The sequence below is a fragment of the Solea solea genome, chromosome 14 (assembly GCF_958295425.1).
Source record: "Solea solea chromosome 14, fSolSol10.1, whole genome shotgun sequence".
Taxonomy (NCBI): domain Eukaryota; kingdom Metazoa; phylum Chordata; class Actinopteri; order Pleuronectiformes; family Soleidae; genus Solea; species Solea solea.
The window spans coordinates 6,736,635-6,760,902 of NC_081147.1; the positions used below are offsets into that span (position 1 = coordinate 6,736,635).

Consider the following 24,268-nt stretch of genomic DNA (forward strand, 5'->3'; position numbering starts at 1 on the left):
ACAGCAATAATAATAATAATATTAATAATAATAATGATATGATTACAACAATAATGTGTGCTGTGAAAGCAACATTTGTTGAAAAAAACATTGTAGAAATATTTTTTTGAAGTTTGATTATGACAAATAACCATACAGTTAACTGAACAAATGAAATGTACATCTTATAAGATATACTTCTGTACTCTCAGTGTTTGATTTTGCAATGATTTCACTGTTTGGATGTGTTTTTCTATTGGTGTCTGTTTGTGTGCGCATTCAGCTGAGATAAGGCTGTTTTCGGATTTTTTTCATTTTCTACTTTCCCATAATATAAACCTAACAAATGAACTTAAAATCTTATAAGATATACTTCTTTACCCTCAGTGTTTGATTTTGCAAAGATTTCACTGTTTGGATGTGTTTTTCTATAAGTGTCTGTTTGTGCCCATTGAGCTGAGATAAGGCTGTTTTCGGATTTTTTTTCATTTTTCTACTTTCCCATAATATAAACCTCACAAATGAAGTTAACATCTTTAAAAGATTAAGTTCTGTACCCTTCGTGTTTGATTTTGCAAAGCTTTCACTGTTGGGATGTGTTTTTCCATAAGTGTCTGTTTGTGTGCGCATTCAGCTGAGATAAGGCTGTTTCCGGATTTTTTTCATTTTTCTGCTGTCCCATAACATAAACCTCACAAATGACGTTACCATCTTTAAAAGATTAAGTTCTGTACCCTTCGTGTTTGATTTTGCAAAGGCTTTCACTGTTGGGATGTGTTTTTTCCATAAGTGTCTGTTTGTGTGCGCATTCAGCTGAGATAAGGCTGTTTTCGGATTTTTTTCATTTTTCTACTTTCCCATAATATAAAACCTCACAAATGAAGTTAACATCTTTAAAGATTTAGTTATGTACCCTCAGTGTTTGATTTTGCAATGATTTCACTGTTGGGACGTGTTTTTCTATTTGTGTCTGTTTGTGTGCGCATTCAGCTGAGATAAGGCTGTTTCCGGATTTTTTTCATTTTTCTGCTGTCCCATAACATAAACCTCACAAATGAAGTTAACATCTTTAAAAGATTAAGTTCTGTACCCTTCGTGTTTGATTTTGCAAAGCTTTCACTGTTGGGATGTGTTTTTCCATAAGTGTCTGTTTGTGTGCGCATTCAGCTGAGATAAGGCTGTTTTCGGATTTTTTTCATTTTTCTACTTTCCCATAATATAAACCTCACAAATGAAGTTAACATCTTTAAAGATTTAGTTCTGTACCCTCAGTGTTTGATTTTGCAATGATTTCACTGTTGGGATGTGTTTTTCTATTGGTGTCTGTTTGTGTGCGCATTCAGCTGAGATAAGGCTGTTTCCGGATTTTTTTTCATTTTTCTGCTGTCCCATAACATAAACCTCACAAATGAAGTTAACATCTTAAAAGATTTAGTTCTGTACCCTTCGTGTTTGATTTTGCAAAGATTTCACTGTTGGGATGTGTTTTTCTATTGGTGTCTGTTTGTGTGCGCATTCAGCTGAGATAAGGCTGTTTCCGGATTTTTTTCATTTTTCTGCTGTCCCATAACATAAACCTCACAAATTAAGTTAACATCTTAAAAGATTAAGTTCTGTACCCTTCGTGTTTGATTTTGCAAAGCTTTCAATGTTGGGATGTGTTTTTCTATTGGTGTCTGTTTTGTGTGCGCATTCAGCTGAGATAAGGCTGTTTCCGGATTTTTTTCATTTTTCTGCTGTCCCATAACATAAACTTCACAAATGCAGTTAACATCTTAAAAGATTAAGTTCTGTACCCATCGTGTTTGATTTTGCAAAGCTTTCACTGTTGGGATGTGTTTTTCTATAAGTGTCTGTTTGTGCCCATTGAGCTGAGATAAGGCTGTTTTCGGATTTTTTTTCATTTTTCTACTTTCCCATAATATAAACCTCACAAATGAAGTTAACATCTTTAAAAGATTAAGTTCTGTACCCTTCGTGTTTGATTTTGCAAAGCTTTCACTGTTGGGATGTGTTTTTCCATTGGTGTCTGTTTGTGTGCGCATTCAGCTGAGATAAGGCTGTTTCCGGATTTTTTTCATTTTTCTGCTGTCCCATAACATAAACCTCACAAATGACGTTACCATCTTTAAAAGATTAAGTTCTGTACCCTTCGTGTTTGATTTTGCAAAGCTTTCACTGTTGGGATGTGTTTTTCCATAAGTGTCTGTTTGTGTGCGCATTCAGCTGAGATAAGGCTGTTTTCGGATTTTTTTCATTTTTCTACTTTCCCATAATATAAACCTCACAAATGAAGTTAACATCTTTAAAGATTTAGTTCTGTACCCTCAGTGTTTGATTTTGCAATGATTTCACTGTTGGGATGTGTTTTTCTATTGGTGTCTGTTTGTGTGCGCATTCAGCTGAGATAAGGCTGTTTCCGGATTTTTTTTCATTTATCTGCTGTCCCATAACATAAACCTCACAAATGAAGTTTAACATCTTAAAAGATTTAGTTCTGTACCCTTCGTGTTTGATTTTGCAAAGATTTCACTGTTGGGATGTGTTTTTCTATTGGTGTCTGTTTGTGTGCGCATTCAGCTGAGATAAGGCTGTTTCCGGATTTTTTTCATTTTTCTGCTGTCCCATAACATAAACCTCACAAATTAAGTTAACATCTTAAAAGATTAAGTTCTGTACCCTTCGTGTTTGATTTTGCAAAGCTTTCACTGTTGGGATGTGTTTTTCTATAAGTGTCTGTTTGTGCCCATTGAGCTGAGATAAGGCTGTTTTCGGATTTTTTTTCATTTTTCTGCTGTCCCATAACATAAACCTCACAAATGAAGTTAACATCTTAAAAGATTTAGTTCTGTACCCTTCGTGTTTGATTTTGCAATGATTTCACTGTTGGGATGTGTTTTTCTATTGGTGTCTGTTTGTGTGCGCACTCAGCTGAGATAAGGCTGTTTCCGGATTTTTTTCATTTTTCTGCTGTCCCATAACATAAACTTCACAAATGAAGTTAACATCTTAAAAGATTAAGTTCTGTACCCTTCGTGTTTGATTTTGCAAAGCTTTCACTGTTGGGATGTGTTTTTCTATAAGTGTCTGTTTGTGCCCATTGAGCTGAGATAAGGCTGTTTTCGGATTTTTTTTCATTTTTCTACTTTCCCATAATATAAACCTCACAAATGAAGTTAACATCTTTAAAAGATTAAGTTCTGTACCCTTCGTGTTTGATTTTGCAAAGCTTTCACTGTTGGGATGTGTTTTTCCATTGGTGTCTGTTTGTGTGCGCATTCAGCTGAGATAAGGCTGTTTCCGGATTTTTTTCATTTTTCTGCTGTCCCATAACATAAACCTCACAAATGACGTTACCATCTTTAAAAGATTAAGTTCTGTACCCTTCGTGTTTGATTTTGCAAAGCTTTCACTGTTGGGATGTGTTTTTCCATAAGTGTCTGTTTGTGTGCGCATTTAGCTAAGATAAGGCTGTTTTCGGATTTTTTTCATTTTTCTACTTTCCCATAATATAAACCTCACAAATGAAGTTAACATCTTTAAAGATTTAGTTATGTACCCTCAGTGTTTGATTTTGCAATGATTTCACTGTTGGGACGTGTTTTTCTATTTGTGTCTGTTTGTGTGCGCATTCAGCTGAGATAAGGCTGTTTCCGGATTTTTTTCATTTTTCTGCTGTCCCATAACATAAACCTCACAAATGAAGTTAACATCTTTAAAAGATTAAGTTCTGTACCCTTCGTGTTTGATTTTGCAAAGCTTTCACTGTTGGGATGTGTTTTTCCATAAGTGTCTGTTTGTGTGCGCATTCAGCTGAGATAAGGCTGTTTTCGGATTTTTTTCATTTTTCTACTTTCCCATAATATAAACCTCACAAATGAAGTTAACATCTTTAAAGATTTAGTTCTGTACCCTCAGTGTTTGATTTTGCAATGATTTCACTGTTGGGATGTGTTTTTCTATTGGTGTCTGTTTGTGTGCGCATTCAGCTGAGATAAGGCTGTTTCCGGATTTTTTTTCATTTTTCTGCTGTCCCATAACATAAACCTCACAAATGAAGTTAACATCTTAAAAGATTTAGTTCTGTACCCTTCGTGTTTGATTTTGCAAAGATTTCACTGTTGGGATGTGTTTTTCTATAATTGTCTGTTTGTGCCCATTGAGCTGAGATAAGGCTGTTTTCGGATTTTTTTCATTTTTCTAATTTCCCATAATATAAACTTCACAAATGAAGTTAACATCTTAAAAGATTTAGTTCTGTACCCTTCGTGTTTGATTTTGCAAATATTTCACTGTTGGGATGTGTTTTTCTATTGGTGTCTGTTTGTGTGCGCATTCAGCTGAGATAAGGCTGTTTCCGGATTTTTTTTCATTTTTCTGCTGTCCCATAACATAAACCTCACAAATGAAGTTAACATCTTTAAAAGATTAAGTTCTGTACCCTTCGTGTTTGATTTTGCAAAGCTTTCACTGTTGGGATGTGTTTTTCCATAAGTGTCTGTTTGTGTGCGCATTCAGCTGAGATAAGGCTGTTTTCGGATTTTTTTTCATTTTTCTACTTTCCCATAATATAAACCTCACAAATGAAGTTAACATCTTTAAAGATTTAGTTCTGTACCCTCAGTGTTTGATTTTGCAATGATTTCACTGTTGAGATGTGTTTTTCTATTGGTGTCTGTTTGTGTGCGCATTCAGCTGAGATAAGGCTGTTTCCGGATTTTTTTTCATTTTTCTGCTGTCCCATAACATAAACCTCACAAATGAAGTTAACATCTTAAAAGATTTAGTTCTGTACCCTTCGTGTTTGATTTTGCAAAGATTTACTGTTGGGATGTGTTTTTCTATTGGTGTCTATTTGTGTGCGCATTCAGCTTAGATAAGGCTGTTTCCGGATTTTTTTCATTTTTCTGCTGTCCCATAACATAAACCTCACAAATGAAGTTAACATCTTTAAAAGATTAAGTTCTGTACCCTTCGTGTTTGATTTTGCAAAGCTTTCACTGTTGGGATGTGTTTTTCCATAAGTGTCTGTTTGTGTGCGCATTCAGCTGAGATAAGGCTGTTTTCGGATTTTTTTCATTTTTCTACTTTCCCATAATATAAACCTCACAAATGAAGTTAACATCTTTAAAGATTTAGTTCTGTACCCTCAGTGTTTGATTTTGCAATGATTTCACTGTTGGGATGTGTTTTTCTATTGGTGTCTGTTTGTGTGCGCATTCAGCTGAGATAAGGCTGTTTTCGGATTTTTTTCATTTTTCTGCTGTCCCATAACATAAACTTCACAAATGAAGTTAAAATCTTAAAAGATTTAGTTCTGTACCATCGTGTTTGATTTTGCAAATATTTCACTGTTGGGATGTGTTTTTCTATTGGTGTCTGTTTGTGTGCGCATTCAGCTGAGATAAGGCTGTTTCCGGATTTTTTTCATTTTTCTGCTGTCCCATAACATAAACCTCACAAATGACGTTACCATCTTTAAAAGATTAAGTTCTGTACCCTTCGTGTTTGATTTTGCAAAGCTTTCACTGTTGGGATGTGTTTTTCCATAAGTGTCTGTTTGTGTGCGCATTCAGCTGAGATAAGGCTGTTTTCGGATTTTTTTCATTTTTCTACTTTCCCATAATATAAACCTCACAAATGAAGTTAACATCTTTAAAGATTTAGTTATGTACCCTCAGTGTTTGATTTTGCAATGATTTCACTGTTGGGATGTGTTTTTCTATTTGTGTCTGTTTGTGTGCGCATTCAGCTGAGATAAGGCTGTTTCCGGATTTTTTTCATTTTTCTGCTGTCCCATAACATAAACCTCACAAATGAAGTTAACATCTTTAAAAGATTAAGTTCTGTACCCTTCGTGTTTGATTTTGCAAAGCTTTCACTGTTGGGATGTGTTTTTCCATAAGTGTCTGTTTGTGTGCGCATTCAGCTGAGATATGGCTGTTTTCGGATTTTTTTCATTTTTCTACTTTCCCATAATATAAACCTCACAAATGAAGTTAACATCTTTAAAGATTTAGTTCTGTACCCTCAGTGTTTGATTTTGCAATGATTTCACTGTTGGGATGTGTTTTTCTATTGGTGTCTGTTTGTGTGCGCATTCAGCTGAGATAAGGCTGTTTCCGGATTTTTTTCATTTTTCTGCTGTCCCATAACATAAACCTCACAAATGAAGTTAACATCTTTAAAAGATTAAGTTCTGTACCCTTCGTGTTTGATTTTGCAAAGCTTTCACTGTTGGGATGTGTTTTTCCATAAGTGTCTGTTTGTGTGCGCATTCAGCTGAGATAAGGCTGTTTCCGGATTTTTTTCATTTTTCTACTTTCCCATAACATAAACCTCACAAATGAAGTTAACATCTTTAAAAGATTAAGTTCTGTACCCTTCGTGTTTGATTTTGCAAAGCTTTCACTGTTGGGATGTGTTTTTCCATAAGTGTCTGTTTGTGTGCGCATTCAGCTGAGATAAGGCTGTTTCCGGATTTTTTTCATTTTTCTACTTTCCCATAACATAAACCTCACAAATGAAGTTAACATCTTAAAAGATTAAGTTCTGTACCCTTCGTGTTTGATTTTGCAATGATTTCACTGTTGGGATGTGTTTTTCTATTGGTGTCTGTTTGTGTGCGCATTCAGCTGAGATAAGGCTGTTTCCGGATTTTTTTCATTTTTCTGCTGTCCCATAACATAAAACCTCACAAATGAAGTTAACATCTTAAAAGATTTAGTTCTGTACCCTCAGTGTTTGATTTTGCAAAGATTTACTGTTGGGATGTGTTTTTCTATTGGTGTCTGTTTGTGTGCGCATTCAGCTGAGATAAGGCTGTTTTCGGATTTTTTTCATTTTTCTACTTTCCCATAATATAAACCTCACAAATGAAGTTAACATCTTTTTTCTACTTTCCCATAATATAAACCTAACAAATGAACTTAAAATCTTATAAGATATACTTCTTTACCCTCAGTGTTTGATTTTGCAAAGATTTCACTGTTTGGATGTGTTTTTCTATTGGTGTCTGTTTGTGTGCGCATTCAGCTGAGATAAGGCTGTTTCCGGATTTTTTTTAATTTTTCTGCTGTCCCATAACATAAACCTCACAAATGAAGTTCACATCTTAAAAGATTTAGTTCTGTACCCTTCGAGTTTGATTTTGCAAAGCTTTCACTGTTGGGATGTGTTTTTCCATAAGTGTCTGTTTGTGCCCCATTGAGCTGAGATAAGGCTGTTTTCGGAATTTTTTCATTTTTCTGCTGTCCCATAACATAAACCTCACAAATGAAGTTTAACATCTTAAAAGATTTAGTTCTGTACCCTTCGTGTTTGATTTTGCAAAGATTTCACTGTTGGGATGTGTTTTTCTATTGGTGTCTGTTTGTGTGCGCATTCAGCTGAGATAAGGCTGTTTCCGGATTTTTTAAATTTTTCTGCTGTCCCATAACATAAACCTCACAAATGAAGTTAACCATCTTAAAAGATTTAGTTCTGTACCCTTCGTGTTTGATTTTGCAAAGATTTCACTGTTGGGATGTGTTTTTCTATTGGTGTCTGTTTGTGTGCGCATTCAGCTGAGATAAGGCTGGAAAATGAAAAAAATCCGGAAACAGCCTTTTCTCAGCTGAATGCGCACACAAAACAGACACCAATAGAAAATCACATCCAAACAGTGAAATCATTGCAAAATCAAACACTGAGAGTACAGAAGTATATCTTATAAGATGTACATTTCATTTGTTCAGTTAACTGTATGGTTATTTGTCATAATCAAACTTCAAAAAAATATTTCTACAATGTTTTTTTCAACAAATGTTGCTTTCACAGCACACATTATTGTTGTAATCATATCATTATTATTATTATTATTATTATTATTGCTGTTAATATTATTATTGTTATCATCACCATCATTATATTTATATCATTAATACATTGACATTATATTAACATAAAAAAACAAAAACTCGCGCACTCATTCTATTGGGAACAATCACATGATGATGCTGAAGGTGGCTCCACATTCGCTTCCGATTTTCATTAAGTTTCGATTCCACCTTAAATAAATGCACGTTTCGGCCAGTAGGGAGAAGTGCGAATTCAGGAATGGTTGCAATAGAATTCAGTCAGCATTCATATTTGAGATGGACTTTCTCCTATAGTCCAAAGTAGATATGGCCATATAGGGGATCACTGGAAAAATAAGGAGCTGTAGTATGCAAAGCAGGTGCCATATTTCATGGGAAATCATATTCGGCCACTAGAGGGCAGTGCAAAGTCACAAATTGTTGCAAAATAATTGTCAAAATCTTGACTTTTGAGCTTGATTTTCTCCAAAATTCTCAAACCAGGAAAATTCATCACAAATACCCGATCACGATATGACAATATCAAAATTCTAAGATCATATCTTGTCTCATGTCATGATATAGCTATAATATTGTCATGCCTTCCTCATCATTCCATTTGTCAGAGATAAAATAAGAATCCATAACCCATTTTGAGAGGCAGGTTCTCATAAGGTTGGGAAGTGTCAACTATTTGGGTTGCCACTGATGGGTAGACTCCCCTGTTTAAATGTTGGAGTTTAGTATTTTGGGCAACACCATGTTAGTTTTTGAAACCAGAAACAACCATAGTTATAAGAGAAGGGATGGATACTGATAGCTTGTCCACTACAAATCCACCTATAACTGCAACTTTGCAAACATGAAATGCAGAGCTGTCAATCACACACGGTGGGACTGACAGCTCTGCATTTAAATGTAAAATTAAATTTACATTGTGGACATGCAGCTCTACTGAAGAGGAACTAAGACCATAAACCCTTTAGAACAATGTATGCAGGGCACCAGACTAACTTTTTACTAGGAGCACAGTAGCCCCCCCTATAACTGAATGTTTTAGGAGAGCAAGCAGAACATTTAGGGGCGCACACCTTAAACATTTCCTCTCATTTTCACTGTATTACTGATCAATACTTCGATAATAATTGAATAAATTGCAATGTGCTGTTTAGAATTCCCAGTGAATTTTTATTGTGCACTTGTTTGTTAAAGAATAAGATCACATAAGAGACATTTAGTGTACATAAAATACCATCACTGTCACTACAGTACAATTATTAACTAGAAGTGGCCCGGTACTGTCCAGTACACAGAACCGACACTTTTATTTGTGTACTGGCACATTTCACAAGATGCCGGTAATCTCTTATCAGTCCACTTGATTATGGTCCAGAGCAATAACGTCTCAGGGTACACTATGTGAGGTTCACCTGTTCTCGCAAAAAGTCAAGTGTTTATTCCTTGAGTTTGGAGTTTTTATTTTCTATCTAATCTCTATCTGGAAGACGACCGCTGTGGCGACCATCATCATGCTTCAAAAGCATGAGTTAGCTCATCCACACACTCATACTTTCTGATATAATAAAAATAAACATGGAGCTGGCAAGTTGAGGCTTGAAAATATCAGAGGACGATGCACAGAAGGGATTAAGCTGGGATATTGCCCGGTATCCTGGACTCTTGCTCAAAAATTAATAAATTGATAAAGTTGAACCTGAATTTTCCTTAACACTAAAACAAGGCCAGACCAAAAGTTTCACTCCCAGGGCTGGAGTATGCCAGGTGTAATATTATTAGATATTAATGTAGATGTTATGCTAGAATTTGATGCACAAGCCTGTTTTCTTTGTGTATTACCTTAATGACTCTGTCCTGGCAGTGCTGGATGATCTTACACAGCTCCTCTGTACCCTGAGACTCGAGACTCTGATGAAGGATCTGCTCAAACATCTAGTAAAACACAATTTGTAGTTTTGTACCTAACTTTGTGACATACATGCATGTAACACCAGACAAACTGACTCATATAGGAATATCCCATGAAATAATGTGATAATGTACTACACCCAGTTCCACAGTCTGTATTGTGGCATGTCTGTAGACAACTATATCTATTTAACTGTCCACCTAGTTATCAAACCGCCAAACAATGTTCGCCTTTAGTTCTACTGTGTCCTTGATCAATGCCACAGTCAGAACCTCATCATTCAACTATTTGACAAACTCTAGTCAAACAGGAGCTACAGTGTAGGAAAATGATCAAGAAATAAAATGAGTGTCAATAAAATGATTAGCTCTCATAGAAACTTCCCATTGTGTTAACCAGTTAACCAATAACCTATATTAGACTGGTTAGTCAGTAGTTGAGGTTTCACCTCTCTCATGGGGATCTGGGCCCTTTGGACAAACACTGACGGGCTGCTCACGTCAAACTGTTGCTGCAGACCCTCAAGGCTCAGGTTCACCACCTTCTCATAGCAGCTGTGCATCTTAACTGGATGGAAAGCCAGCATGGAGATCTTCTCCATGTGCTGAGGAGGAAGACAAGAAGGGAGAGGAAGAGATGGATGAGGCATGGACAGATTTGGGAAAAAATTATAATTGTGTCTCACAATAAATATACTACTGCAAAAGTATCACTAATGTTACACTAGACAAATGCTGTTTAAATCACAAACATATTTGGAATAGGAGTATAGGAATTGCGGATAGATAACATTTGTTTTGTAAAGATCCAGATTCTTGTGCTTCAACTGCGAAAATCAGAGTGCATTTTCTATACATAATCATTATATATTGTGCTTCAATTTATTTTCTCATGTTATGGGTTTTATTTAAAGCGACACAATTTTCAACCTTCACGTAATGTCTCTAAGCAGGGATGGGAAGTATTTCTGATACATGTATTAAAAAAAATACATATATAAAATACAAAATATGCTCTTTTCTGGAGATGATGAAAAATTCCTTCAGATTTTGTACCAATATATTTCCATTATGTGTATTTTATTTAAAAAACTGTCACATACGTCCTTTGAAAAAAAGTGATGACATAAGAAGACAAATTGCAGGATGCTGCTTCAGATTGGACGTCATGGTGCTTGTGCCTACTTTAATTTGCCAGGACTTGTTAAGATCACAATTAGTTTACATAAGAATTGAATTGAGGCAAGCGATTACCATCAGAGCTGAGTTGCAAGACTTTAGAGCTCACTCTGTCGTTAACATCGATGACAGTGTTAAAGTCGCCACAGAAAATAAATTTGTATCCGACCAATAGCGGTTCTTTAAGTCTTTTAAAAAGTTGAAAAATGTTTGTTCTCTCATGAGAGGTGTACACGTGTATCGTTCGTATTTTTTCTCCTCTGTAAAAACAATCCAACATGAGCAATCTACAAGGAATTAAATTAGGAAATCATTCGTTTTACGAATAATAGTGACATCACCAGTTTTAGAAAAAAGATCCCACCATCAGCTTTACTTTCGCCAATAGAAATTACACTTAGACCTTTGTTCCACATGCTGGATACCTTTACTCTTTACTTGTGTTCAGTCTCAGTTCTTGACAACATAATATGTCAAAGTCAGTTTTCAACAAGAATTTAATTTGTTGGGCTCTAAAAGAATTTGATTGGATGCCATGGGCATGAAACTTTGGGGAAGGTCATAAATGTTTGGGGGGAAGCTAAGGTGTGGGTTTGTCGTCATTTTATAATATATATATATATTTATATATATTTATATATATTTATTTTATAACAAGCTTTTCTTTTCTTTTTCTCTACCTCTACAAAAGGTGTTTCATGATCATCATCAGGCTCTGGAGCGGGGAATTCAGGGGTGGGAGAGAAAGAGCCAAAGTTGTTGCTGTAAGGGGGGCTCTCTGCTACAGCCTGCGGGTAAAGCGGGGGTGCTGCCGACTTGCTGACTCTGACCCTTATACCTATTCCAAGCCCTACCAGTAGAGGTCCCCCAAATCCCAATTCATGAGCTGGAATAAAATGATATCAAAGTTTAGTTGGGGTGGCAAAAGACCCACGATAAGACTGGAAACTCTCCAGCTGCCAAAAGAAGAAGGAGGGATGAGACTTCCAAAATTAAAGGAATACTACCATGCGGCCCAATTGAGATATATTGTAGGTTGGTGCAAACCAGACACAGTGAAATGAAATAGAAAAAGAGTTTGGAGAAAACCCAGTACAGAATATAATTGGGGATAAAGAAACATACAAGAAGATTCAAAACCAAATAGACACAATCACGATGTTCACATACAAAATATGGTTCAGCATAATAAAAAAATATAAGATACAGAAAGACACTAATTTATTGAATATGATAGCAATTTTACACCGACTAGGTACGATATAGGATTTAAACAGTGGACAACCAAGGGAATCACAGCATGGTGTGTTTTGGTGAAAGATGACAGCTTGAGAGTTTCCAAAATATGACAGAAAAAAAGGATTTAGATAATCAATCATGAATTCTGTGGATTCCTGCAACTTAGAGACTACTATATGAAAGAGATCAGGATGGACCCCTCCTGAGAAGTGAATAGTGTGATCCAGATCATCATAATCAACGCATACAAAGAAACCACAATTAGAATTATATTGGGACTATATAAAAAAATGCTACAAAATACATAAAAAAAAAAGATGGGAATCAGGATTTAACATAAAACTTAGTGATGAAGATTGGCTAAGATTGGTATAATCTGCCAGACATTAACCTCATGTATGAAACAAAGTGATTTTGAAGCAGAAACATATTTAGGTTACAAGGTCAGAGCTGCAGTGACTTCCTGACAAGTACAAATTAGCGTTTCATGGGTTGTACTGGCAACAGACATGACAAATGTTGGGTGGCTGGGCTTTTTTTTTTTAATCAGTCTTGAATATGTCAAAGATTACCCACAATATTAACTTTGAAGCATTGTTAGTTTTGTGTAGCATCAGATAAAACATGTACTCCCTCCCCTCTTAATTTGAAAAGAGGACATTTGTAATATGGAAATAATTGAATATTTGGTGGTTTTGAGGAGGACTGATGCAGGACAAAAGTATTAATCTTTTATGACAACAATTCTTGGGAGTGAACATTCCTGCCATATACTCAAGTGTATGGTGAAAACAATGTTCAGTGTTCTATTGATCTATTAATAAAATGTTTTCATTTGAATTCCAATTTGCCAAGAGACCTTCTTACAAGAAAGTGTGCCATATGCACTAACACAGTGGAAATGAATCATAATGCAGCCTGAGGGTTAAGGAAACAGTTTGTCATCAACTAAATACTGTAGGTGTCCAAAGCCTGAGGGTCAACCTCTTTCCCCGGATGAAGCAGAATCCAGTCACGTTAACTGTGCGTTGTAAGAATGGAAAAGACTGTCATAAAAAAAAAATAATAATTACAACACCCACACTGTATCAACATTCAGAGTGGACCTAATTTTTAAGAATAGAGGGATAGATTTAGTGTATAGCCTATGTTGAGGTCAAACAGCCGTTTGCCTTTTGTCCGAGTCCGTTGATGCGGTGAAAGGAGGACCAGGAGAAGACGGAGTAAGAATTATACAGATTTATTGCGCAGTTTGCAAAGTGCGGAGAATAGTTCAAGTACAGTACATGTATCAATGTCGTGTACAAGAAGAGTCTGCTCATGTCTAGGGGTGTTATCCTATATAGTCTTCAGGTGAGTCGCCGCCTTATTTGTGTGTGCGTCAATGTAGCATGAAAAACAGGAGGCAGAAGTTAGGGAGAGTGGTGCATGGTACCCAAGGCCGTTTGTGAGGATGTGTGTGGGTGCGTGACCTACCCAAGGTCATTTGTGAGGGTGTGTGTGTGTGTGACTGCTTCAACAAGTATATGTGAACAAGTTCAGTTAAAGTCATGTTCGTGCGACTAGGGTGTTTTTGAGAAAGTGTAACTATGTGTATTATATGTTCTGTGCTCACAATTCCCCCTTTCGAGCTCTACAAAAGAGCTCGATAAAACAAGAAAAAACAAGAAAACATCACACAGTAATGGCCTCCACCTTCCAAACAATAACATTTTACAATCGGGTGTGCCCTGTAAGAGCAAGCTTAAGTAGAGCACCAGCAAAAGTTATTATGAGTATGACAATCAGTACAATAAAGAAATTGAGTTGGCACGACGTCATCAGGATGAGCTGGTAGTTTGGCACACTACTTGTCGGAGGGAGGCGCTGATTTCACCCTACCCCCTTTTCAGGTGCGCGGACCGGATGCCGTGTGATGTTGGAAAGAATTTATAGAGCTCGGGTGTACTACCCTGTCCTCTAGTGCCACCAGGGGATTATTCTGCCCCTTGTTGGTCGGTGGTCTTTTCACCTGTATCCGCCGATACAGTACACGATTCTTTCAGCGCTTGATGTATTTCAGCCAATGAGTGCTGGGGTTCTTCTGCTGCGGCGCACTGGCTCCAATGAAACCAAGTGTCGCCTTTGCCTTTCAGGCGGACTGCATGTGATGTCCTCTCAGTCACCTGGAACGGCCCCGTCCAACGTGGTTCGGCCCACTTCCTTTTGATGACCCTTAGCAGCACCCACTCAGCTTCAGGAGGTGATGTGGTCTGGGTCTCTCCTCTGCTGTCCGTCACCTGTTTTGCAAATGCTGTAACGAGACTTTGAAGTTCATGGAAATACTCTCGGTTGGTTAGATTTTGGTCATCCGTTTTTGTGACCGGCAGCTTTGATTGGGGACCTGGAAATGCCCTTCCTGTTTGGAGTTCGTGTGGAGTAAACCTGGTAGATTGGTCGACTGAGCTCCGGATCGACATTAAGGCAAGTGGTAATGCATCTACCCAATTCAGTTTGGTCTGTGCACAGATTTTAGCCAATTTGGTCTTAACCGTCTGATTCATTCGTTCCACTTTTCCTTGTGATTGAGGGTGATACACAGTGCCAAACCTATGTGTCAACCCCAACATTGCTTCAACTTGTTGCAGATCTTGATTTTTAAAATGAGTGCCATTATCTGATCTGATTCTCTCCGGAAACCCATGCCTAGGAATGTAATGATTAATCAGGAACTTTATCACCGACTTACCATCTTCTTTCTTTGTTGGCCACGCCTCTGGCCACCCTGTGTACGCATCCACACACATCAAAACATACCTGTACCCTCGCACCACTGTGATCATGTCTGTATAGTCTATAATGATCTCTTTCCCTGCTTTTACCTCCAATGGGTAACGTCCAGGGTGTGGTTTCACTGTTGGTCTGACATTGTACTGTATACAGCTGTTACATGAGCTGACCCAATGTTTAGCCATGTCTTTTAGAAAGGGATGCCACCAGTGCTCCAGATTTTTCATCATTTGAGCAACCCCCGCATGTCCCACTCCATGTGCTTCCGCCAAAGCTGTTTGCCTAGCGCCCGGGGGCAATATTGGTCGGCCATCCGGGCCTCTCCAAAGTCCCTGTACTTCTGTTGCCCCCCTTGCTTTCCATAATGTTTTCTCCTGTGGTGATGCAGCTGCCTGTCCTGCTATTAATATGCTCATGTCTGGAGTCTCTTCTCCCTCTGAACACATCAAAATAGCTCTCACCTCATATCCTGCTGCTTCTTTAGCTGCTTTGTCTGCTGCGTCATTGCCTCGTCTGATATGGGTGTTAGCTTTGTCGTGGCCCTTACATTTAATAACTGCCACCCTGCTGGGGAGCAATAATGCTTCTGCTAGGTCTCTCATCTCAGTCTCATGTTTGATTGGTTTGTTGGTTGCGGTTAGGAACCCTGCTCTTAACCACTGTTTCAGTTCCACATGTACCGCTCCTGCCGCATAAGCTGAGTCTGTATAGATGTTGACTTCCTGTCCCTGACCTATTTTTAGTGCTGCTATTACAGCTAACACCTCTGCTCTTTGTGCAGATTGCTGTCCCTGTACTGCCTCTGCTTGTCTTGTGATCAGCTTCCCTTGTACGTCTTCCACCACCGCATAGGCGGCTTTCAGTCCCTTCTGGTCATGTCTGAAACAACATCCGTCAGTGTACAGGTCTCTAGCCCCCGCTATCTGTTCAGCTTGTAAGTCAGGTCTGATTTTTTCGTCCTTATGTATTCTGTCCGTACATTCATGCGGCTCTCCTGACCCAATCTGGTCTGCCATATTTATGCCTTCATGGGTGAAGGTCAAATTTGGAGCTTCGAGGATTCTGCTCAGTCGTCTCTGTCTCAGTGCTGTTAATGTAAATGTTTGTGAATTTACATATGCAACGACACTGTGTGTGGTCAAAATCTGTAATTGATGTCCCATGACAATGTGTGCAGTTTTCTGAATGAGCTTGGCTATTCCCGCTGCGTGTTGTGTGCATTGATGATGTCGTTTTTCCATGTCATCTAGCAGTGCGCTAACATACATCAGTATTACCCTGTCTCCCCCTTTTCTCTGGAACAGTACGCCGTTAGAGCAAAGGTCTGTTCCAGAGACATCCAGGCAAAATGGTAAGCTGTAGTCAGGTATAGCTAAGTCGGCAGCTGTGGAGAGTGACTGCTTAAGGGTAATAAAAGCTTCTTCCGCAGCTTGCGTCCAGGTCAAAGTTGCTGTGAGATTGCGCATGCCCTGCTCTTTCACTAAGTCATGCAGAGGTCTGGTCAGGCCAGTATAGTTTGCTATGTAAGCCCTACTATAACCAGTCAGTCCCAGAAACGACAACATGTCGGACTTGTGTGCAGGTGACAGTCCGGTTCCTTTCTGTGATATTTGTCTCCCCAAAAACGAAACCTGTTTCCTGGCTACCTGAAGTTTGGCCTTGCTTACTTTAAAACCCGTCCCAGCCAAATGTGAGAGCACATTTTGTGTGGCTTGTAGACATAAGGCAGCAGTTGGGGCAGCTAAGAGCAAGTCGTCGACATATTGAACCAGAGTCACTTTGTCAGGTAAGGGGCAGTCACTCAGTAGGTCTTTAAGTACTTGGTTAAAAATGCCAGGTGAGAGCGCGAACCCTTGTGGGAGTCTTGTATATCGAAGTTGACGTCCCTGAAACGTAAAAGAGAAAATGTCTCGGCATTCCTCTGCCAGCGGAAGACAGAAAAATGCGTTGGCTAGGTCTATACATGTAAACCACTGATGCAAGGGATCTAGGTTGGTTAATGCCACGTAAGGATTTGGAACAGGGACCGTAGGGGTACGGAGAATGTCATTAATTGCTCTAAGATCATGTGCCATGCGATATTTTCCCGTACCCTTCTTTTCTACTGGCAAAATGGGTGTGTTCCAATTTGAACAAGACATTTCCAAAACGACCTGTAATAGTTTCAGTGATTCCATGTTCTGCCTGGGGTTTGTGAGGGTACTGTCTAATCCAAAGAGGTGGCCCTTCCTGCACCTGAAACGTGACAGGTGCGTACTGAACCAGTCCGACATCCGTCGGGCCCTGTGCCCATAAATGTTCAGGGAGGCCGTCAATTAGAGCAGCTGCCTCCGTGTGGTCCGTGCGTTCACGACCATGATGTCTGGAAACTTGTGTGTGCTCTAAAGTGATCTTATCTGTCCCAGATATCTGTATGCGTTACGTTTGAGCTTTAGCGGAATACTGAACTTGTGGTATTTGTGTTTGCACCCAATCTGACTGCAGGAGCGCCCTTTTTACAATGCTGCCCAATTCTCTAGCCTGATGCTTTGGATGTAATGCTAATGAGACATGTGGGGCCGCATCGTCTGCCATCATGTACCAGGGAATCTGCTCAGAGGTCAGGTTGACAGCTGCTGCTACGCCCTCCGGTGCTACATAAATGTTTTGTGTAATAATTTGCCAATCGCGCCCTTCCAATAGTTCCTGAAACTGTTCCTGATACCAATCGGTTTGTAATCTGTCATAGAAGAGTGTCACGTGTGGGGGATCCGGAGGTGAGGTGTACGGTTCGAGAAGGGAGATCCAGGGTTTCCACTGGAGGTAAGCCGAGAGGATACCACCCTGCTCCGGTGTGTCAGGCTGTAACAGGCCCCAATAAATGTCAGCATATTGTTCATTCACCGGCTGGAGTAAATATTGTCCAGTAGTGGGTTCTCCCACACATGGCAGGTACGTTCCGTCTGGCATGGTGACAATCAGACCTTCGGCACTACAGAGGATGGTCACTCCCAGCTTAATGAGGAGATCCCTCCCCAGTAAGTTCATTGGGACAGTCGGAGAATGTACGAAAGGATGTGTGACAGTTTGTTTTCCCACCTGGGTCACCAGGGGTTTGGTAATCGGCAGTGTTTGTTTCTCCCCAGAGAAGCCCATGAGTGTAATGTTCCTGGTTGATAAAGAACCGGGCGGCACAACTTTTAACGTGGAACATGTGGCCCCTGTATCTACTAAGAAAGGCATTTGGTTCGTTTCAATTTGCACAGACAACATTGGTTCTGCCGTGGTGATGTTGTCTGAGTGGCTCCCTGGGGTGTGTCACTGTTGACTAGGTCCTTCCCAGTCCTCCCACTGTGGGTACTGTCCCTGCCCCGGTGGGTGCTCGTCTGCTCTGCCTGGACCTGTGGTATTAAATCCAGCTCTTCCTGTAGGCGAGGGAGTCGGATATCCTCTCCCCATTGCTCGCCCCCGCCCACTCCATGGTTCATTCATGTAGAGGGGGCAACTACGAGCCCAGTGTCCTAGTTGCCCACAGTAGAAACATCCACCCCCTCCTGGCTGCCCTCTTCCTGTACCGCCCCTTCCTTCTCCGACTCTGTAACCGCCCCTTCCCCTCATGGGCCCCCGTCCGTAACCTCTTCCTCCCCTATGTGGGGGCGGTACCCATGGTGGGACCGGAAATAAATCAGGAGTGCACGTCTGTTCAGCCGCAACCATGACCTTGACTGGTTCCTGTGGTGATTTCTTATTTCTCTCACTTGTTTTCTGCCTGGCTTCTGACAGTTGTAATTTTAGCAACTGGACCTGTAGGCCCTTCAGATCTTCCTGCTCACTCTCTGCTCTATCTTGGGCACGGGACAGATGATGTATTAAATGTTTTTCCCAGACATGGGAATCACTGCCTAGCATGTCTGGATTGTTAACCATGGCCAGTTTGACATTCTCCGGCACCCCCTCCAGTATGGCCTGTCTGAACCATTCTCTTTGTGACCCCGCCTTACCCGGATGACTCCCTGTATATTTAAGCCAGGTGTCCTTTCCTTTATCAATGTAGTCCCTAGGGTTTTGTTTAGGGTCCCATCTCATTTTGGGCATGACAGTGGCGTTTGGTAGCGGATATTTCTCTCTCATAGCTCTCCCTATGGCGGTGCTATACTGAGTAAAAGGTTGTTCGTCCGGCTGTGTGTAGGTGCGAGCCTGTGTTTCTATGTCCGTCATGTCTCCCCTCGTCATGCATCTCCCAGCGATGGCCCTAAAATCTCCTAAGGCCAGTCTCTGTCCAGCAGTCAGCGAATCTAGTTGGCTCAGCCACAAATTACCCCCTTCTGCCACCGGTGGTAATTTGTCCACTATTGCTTGTATGTCCCCTATACCGAATGGCCGGTATTTGTCTCTGTGTCCTGGAGCAAAAGTCAACGGATAATTACCGGATGCATGCTGTAGCTCTGGTTGTCGCTGCTCAGTGCGACGCTGACGCACCCTCTGTCCTATAGAGCCAGTCAATGCTTCTACTAATTCTATTTCTTTGTTAACACTGTCCAGTAGTTGTTTTCTCTGGCTCCTCAGTCGTTCTATCTCTGAGGGGGAGGTAGATCTATTGCCCTCTTCCCATTCCCCTTGCAAGTCAAAAGTCACAGGTGTTTCCGCCCGTTCTCCTTCCCACTGTCCTTTACCCCTAAATAAGGCTGTGCCTGTCTGATCAGGCGTATGTGTTTGTGGCGGAACCCGATATTCACTATCCCGTACTCTCGTAGCACTTGTTGTTGTCAGTCCTGGGGTCTGCTGCTCTCTTTCTCGCCTCTGTGAGAATGGGTCGAGTGGAGTAAAAGATGTGTCACTCCCGAAAAGGTTAGTCTTTAACCAGGAGTTCTCTGTTTTAACCTGCGATGGGGGTTCTGATTTTGGGACAGACGTATGTGTTGATTGTTGGGTCTCGTGTGTCCCTGAATTACTAACACTGTCCTGCGAGGTCGTGTCCTCTGTGCTTCCCACCTGCAGTGTACCACTAGTTACATATAATGTAGGATATAATCCTGGTGTTGACGGTGCATATGGAGGTGGACATGTAGGAGTGTCAGGTGCAATTACCATCTGTTTTCCGCCCGATTTGGCTCGATGCTTGTGGAGATGTCTCATGCTCTGCCAGAAAACCACCAGTTCTGACCAACCCCGTCGTCCCTCCTCATGTTGTTTCGCTTCCTTCTTGATCCTGGATCTCTGCAGCCTTCCTGCTTTTTGTCCCTTCTCTGTCGTCTCGTCTCTTTCTACTTCACATTCTTTAACTTTCTCCCAAAGCCAGGCCCCTAACGGACCTGTGTCTGACATTTTCTTGCCCTTTCGTTTCACCACCATTTCTACCTTTTCCCTTATTTCTAACCTCTTTTTATCTTTGTCTTTTTCGTCTGCTACTGATCCTACTGCTATAAGCAGATTTTCTAGTTGTGCTTCAAAGGGTTTCCAGCCCCCTAACGCCGGACCCCAACCCCCATCATCTTTCTCTCTATCAAATTCTCCTTCCATAGCTTAGTTTTCTTGCTTAATTCTGAGGCCAGCCGGTTTGTATGGAATTCACCCGAGCAACCAAGCTTATCGAGGTAATGGCTTATTAACGGCCGGTCAGTTTGTATGGAGTTCACCCGAGCAACTGACCCTATTGACCTCCCATGCCACTTTTGTTGACACCGTTTAGGTTGTCCGTGGCTCAGATCACCTCTGTTATGTCGGGTAGGTCAAGACACCGTTTTATGCATCCAATTACCTCTAAGACACCTCAGAACTTTATTCTTCCCGCACCCAATATCCCTGTTATTCTACTCACACAAATACAATTCACAAAGAAAAATCGTTATTCACCTTGAACCATGCATTCATATCCTTTACATTATTATAAAACACCTTCTACTAAGAGATTGTAACGTATACTACTTTAGGGGACTCTAACCCCAAACAGACTTCTTAGGAATTTATGAGGTATATTACCTCAAAGGCCTCCAACCTTACTACTTTTAGGGGACTCTAACCCCAAACAGACTTCTTAGGAATTTATGAGGTCTATTACCTCAAAGGCCTCCAACCTTACTACTTTTAGGGGACTCTAACCCCAAACAGACTTCTTAGGAATTTATGAGGTCTATTACCTCAAAGGCCTCCAACCTTACTACTTTTAGGGGACTCTAACCCCAAACAGACTTCTTAGGAATTTATGAGGTATATAACCTCAAAGGCCTCCAACCTTACTCCGTAGAGTATACTACTTTAGAATTCGGGGTATCCTTACTTCCCCGGGCCTCAAACCCAGCTGCCTCCCAGGCTTCCGGTTCCTCGTCAGGAAACCGGTGGGGTCTGCCACAACCAAGGATAGTCTGTTCTCTCAGTCTGTTTTTTTTTTTTTTTTTGTATTAATTCTTATCGTCGTTTTGCAGATTACTCACTAACTTCAGGACATGACACGGTTTTTAGAGTATTCAAAACTGCAGATTTTGATTTAAACAGGTTCTGCTCACCTTTCTTTATCGTGCCGGCCCGTGTCTCGTCTCTGTCGTTGTGAAGAAATCTTTAAGCCGAATTTCGTTCCATAGTCTCCTTACCACATCCCGGACGAGCCCCCAAAAATTGTTGAGGTCAAACAGCCGTTTGCCTTTTGTCCGAGTCCGTTGATGCGGTGAAAGGAGGACCAGGAGAAGACGGAGTAAGAATTATACAGATTTATTGCGCAGTTTGCAAAGTGCGGAGAATAGTTCAAGTACAGTACATGTATCAATGTCGTGTACAAGAAGAGTCTGCTCATGTCTAGGGGTGTTATCCTATATAGTCTTCAGGTGAGTCGCCGCCTTATTTGTGTGTGCGTCAATGTAGCATGAAAAACAGGAGGCAGAAGTTAGGGAGAGTGGTGCATGGTACCCAAGGCCGTTTGTGAGGATGTGTGTGGGTGCGTGACCTACCCAAGGTCATTTGTGAGGGTGTGTGTGTGTGTGACTGCTTCAACAAGTATATGTGAACAAGTTCAGTTAAAGTCATGTTCGTGCGACTAGGGTGTTTTTGAGAAAGTGTAACTATGTGTATTATATGTTCTGTGCTCACACCTACTTGTTAAATAGACAGGATACCTGCAGCAGCAGCACCAGCGAAGCTCTCTGAACAGATCAGCAATGTGACCCACAGTCCTCACAACCGAAGACGCAGCCGAAACACAGCAAGCGGTTCCGCGAAAACGGGAGCTTTGCAGCTGCGGGTCCGGGTGAGAGGACATCGGTTCTCACAGTGGAACTGTTCAGACAGAAAGTCTGGCTCCCGTGTAACGTCGCAGACAACACCATCTCAGAGATAGGATACTGACTGCATTTAAACACTAAACTTTCGCAAAAAACAGCAAAGCGAAAAAGAAAAAAAAGAGCATGGAACATTTACATGTGCATATATTATTATTAACTATATTTCGATTAATGCGTGTGTGTTTAAATACATGTGTATGTATGTATTTTCAATGAGTGAAAAGACGTAGTTACTGTAATTAACGAACACATTTTAGCAATGGCCTGCTGTTTAGCTCATTATAATAATGTAAAATTTCACTTACCTCTACATTTTTGAGCATCTTCCTGTGACATGTCAATAGCCTTCCCCAGTAATTCCTTGGTCAGCGACTGATGCTGCAACTCCATTACATGTTCATTCACCTGCTGAGCAGACACTAACCTGTTCACGTTTTGGATATTAATCCGCTGCTGCTGTGGTGGGGAACTACGTTGCGTTGGAGTGTGATGATGGTCGATAATTATCTTAAAGCTACAGTAGGAGTTGAAATAAACTGCCCCTTTGTTTCACCATGCATGCATGGCAGAAATGTTCGCTTCCAAGATTTTTTGTAATAAAAACATTACAGATTAATCCTCTGCATTCTTTGTGCTTTTGGATTTTTTTTTGAGGATATCTTTGGCTGTGTTGATGCAAATTGCTTCAAATTTGGTGTAGGTGAAGTTATTTTCCACTGTCAGGGAATATCAACATTTTTCATTATCATATAACACACTATTCAATCAATATCTGAAGCTAAAATGATGTGGGTGTATTTTAGGGATATCATAGTATGGTGTGAATGTGGGTTTAGGAATAAATGTGTGTGTGTGTGTCTGTGTGTCTGTGCAACTCCAGGCACTTCTTGTTCTCACATCAAGTTCAAATCGACATGATACACAGGCACCTACACCTACAAAGAGGCTCATACACACATTCACTCCTTTGAGTAAAAAAAAAAAACAGGCATCTTGAGGGACTTCAAAGACTTGCCCTCTACATGAACCCAAACAAAAGTCTGGTTTTGTTTACACAGGTGCAAATTACAGGTAAACACAATGTTTCACTTTGTTTGGGGCTCAATTCATCCTGACTGTCAAAGACACAGCCTCAGACGCTGAAGAGCTCGACCTCATCAACATCAGTCACAATGTACTGAAAAAGAAAAAGGCTAAATAATTTATCAAAACTAACCCTAACCCTATCATATTATAGTGATTACATGTAAAATAATTACATCAAATCAAACATATGCTAGATGTTTTGTATGATCTGTGTGAATATCCGTTTTTGATGAAGTTTAAAATCCATAATTTGTATTAGTAGTGTATGATTTCACTTTCACTGAACTCAGTACCACTTTTACTTCATATACTAGTAGTATGGAGTACTTTTACTGTATACGTTTTGGAGGAATATAGGGTCAAAGTTCACTTTTTGCAACAAACAATAGGGTAACATTTTTTGATGAAGTATAAAATCCTTATTTTTTATCAGTAGTTTATGATTTTTACCTTATAAGATGTTAACTTCATATTATAGGACAGTAGAAAAAAGATTAAAATACCCTCGATCAGCCTTAGTCCCTGATACACATACGGAAAAATCAGACTCCTGGCTTAATGCCTTTAGGAATTATTACAAAAAACAAACCCGAACGGCTGACCATTGACCTTTCCGAAGGTTGCACAGGTCTGAAACTCTGCACCCGGGATAAGCCTAAATCCCTGATACACATACGGAAAAATCAGACTCCTGGCTCAATGCCTTTAGGAATTATTACAAAAAACACACCCGAACGGCTGACCTTTGACCTTTCCGAAGGTTGCACAGGTCTGAAACCTGGCACCCTGGATCAGCCAGGAGTCCCTGATACACATACGGAGAAATAAGCATCCGGGCTCATTGCCTTCAGGAATTATTGAAGAAAAGACAGTTTCCCACCTTTCTTACGTTTGAATATTACAGACTGTGTTTTTGGCAGTTTTTTTTGGCCAGGGGGAAAAAAGCCCAAAGTCCTGTGTCCAAAAACTGAAAATCAGGTCATGTCAGACTCTATACAGTCT

At 40.2% G+C, this 24,268-nt stretch overlaps 1 protein-coding gene across 1 annotated transcript; it reads right to left on the reverse strand.

Moving 5' to 3' along the window:
* Positions 1-9,233: 9,233 nt before the first annotated feature.
* LOC131473090 (protein Niban 2-like) lies at positions 9,234-22,607 on the reverse strand. Its single transcript, XM_058650615.1, has 2 exons — positions 22,486-22,607; positions 9,234-10,348 (listed from the first exon to the last, which is right to left on the reverse strand). Exons 1-2 carry the CDS (start codon positions 22,501-22,503, stop codon positions 10,136-10,138), a joined length of 231 nt encoding a protein of 76 aa, XP_058506598.1. The 5' UTR covers positions 22,504-22,607; the 3' UTR covers positions 9,234-10,135.
* Between the last annotated feature and the right edge of the window lie 1,661 nt (positions 22,608-24,268).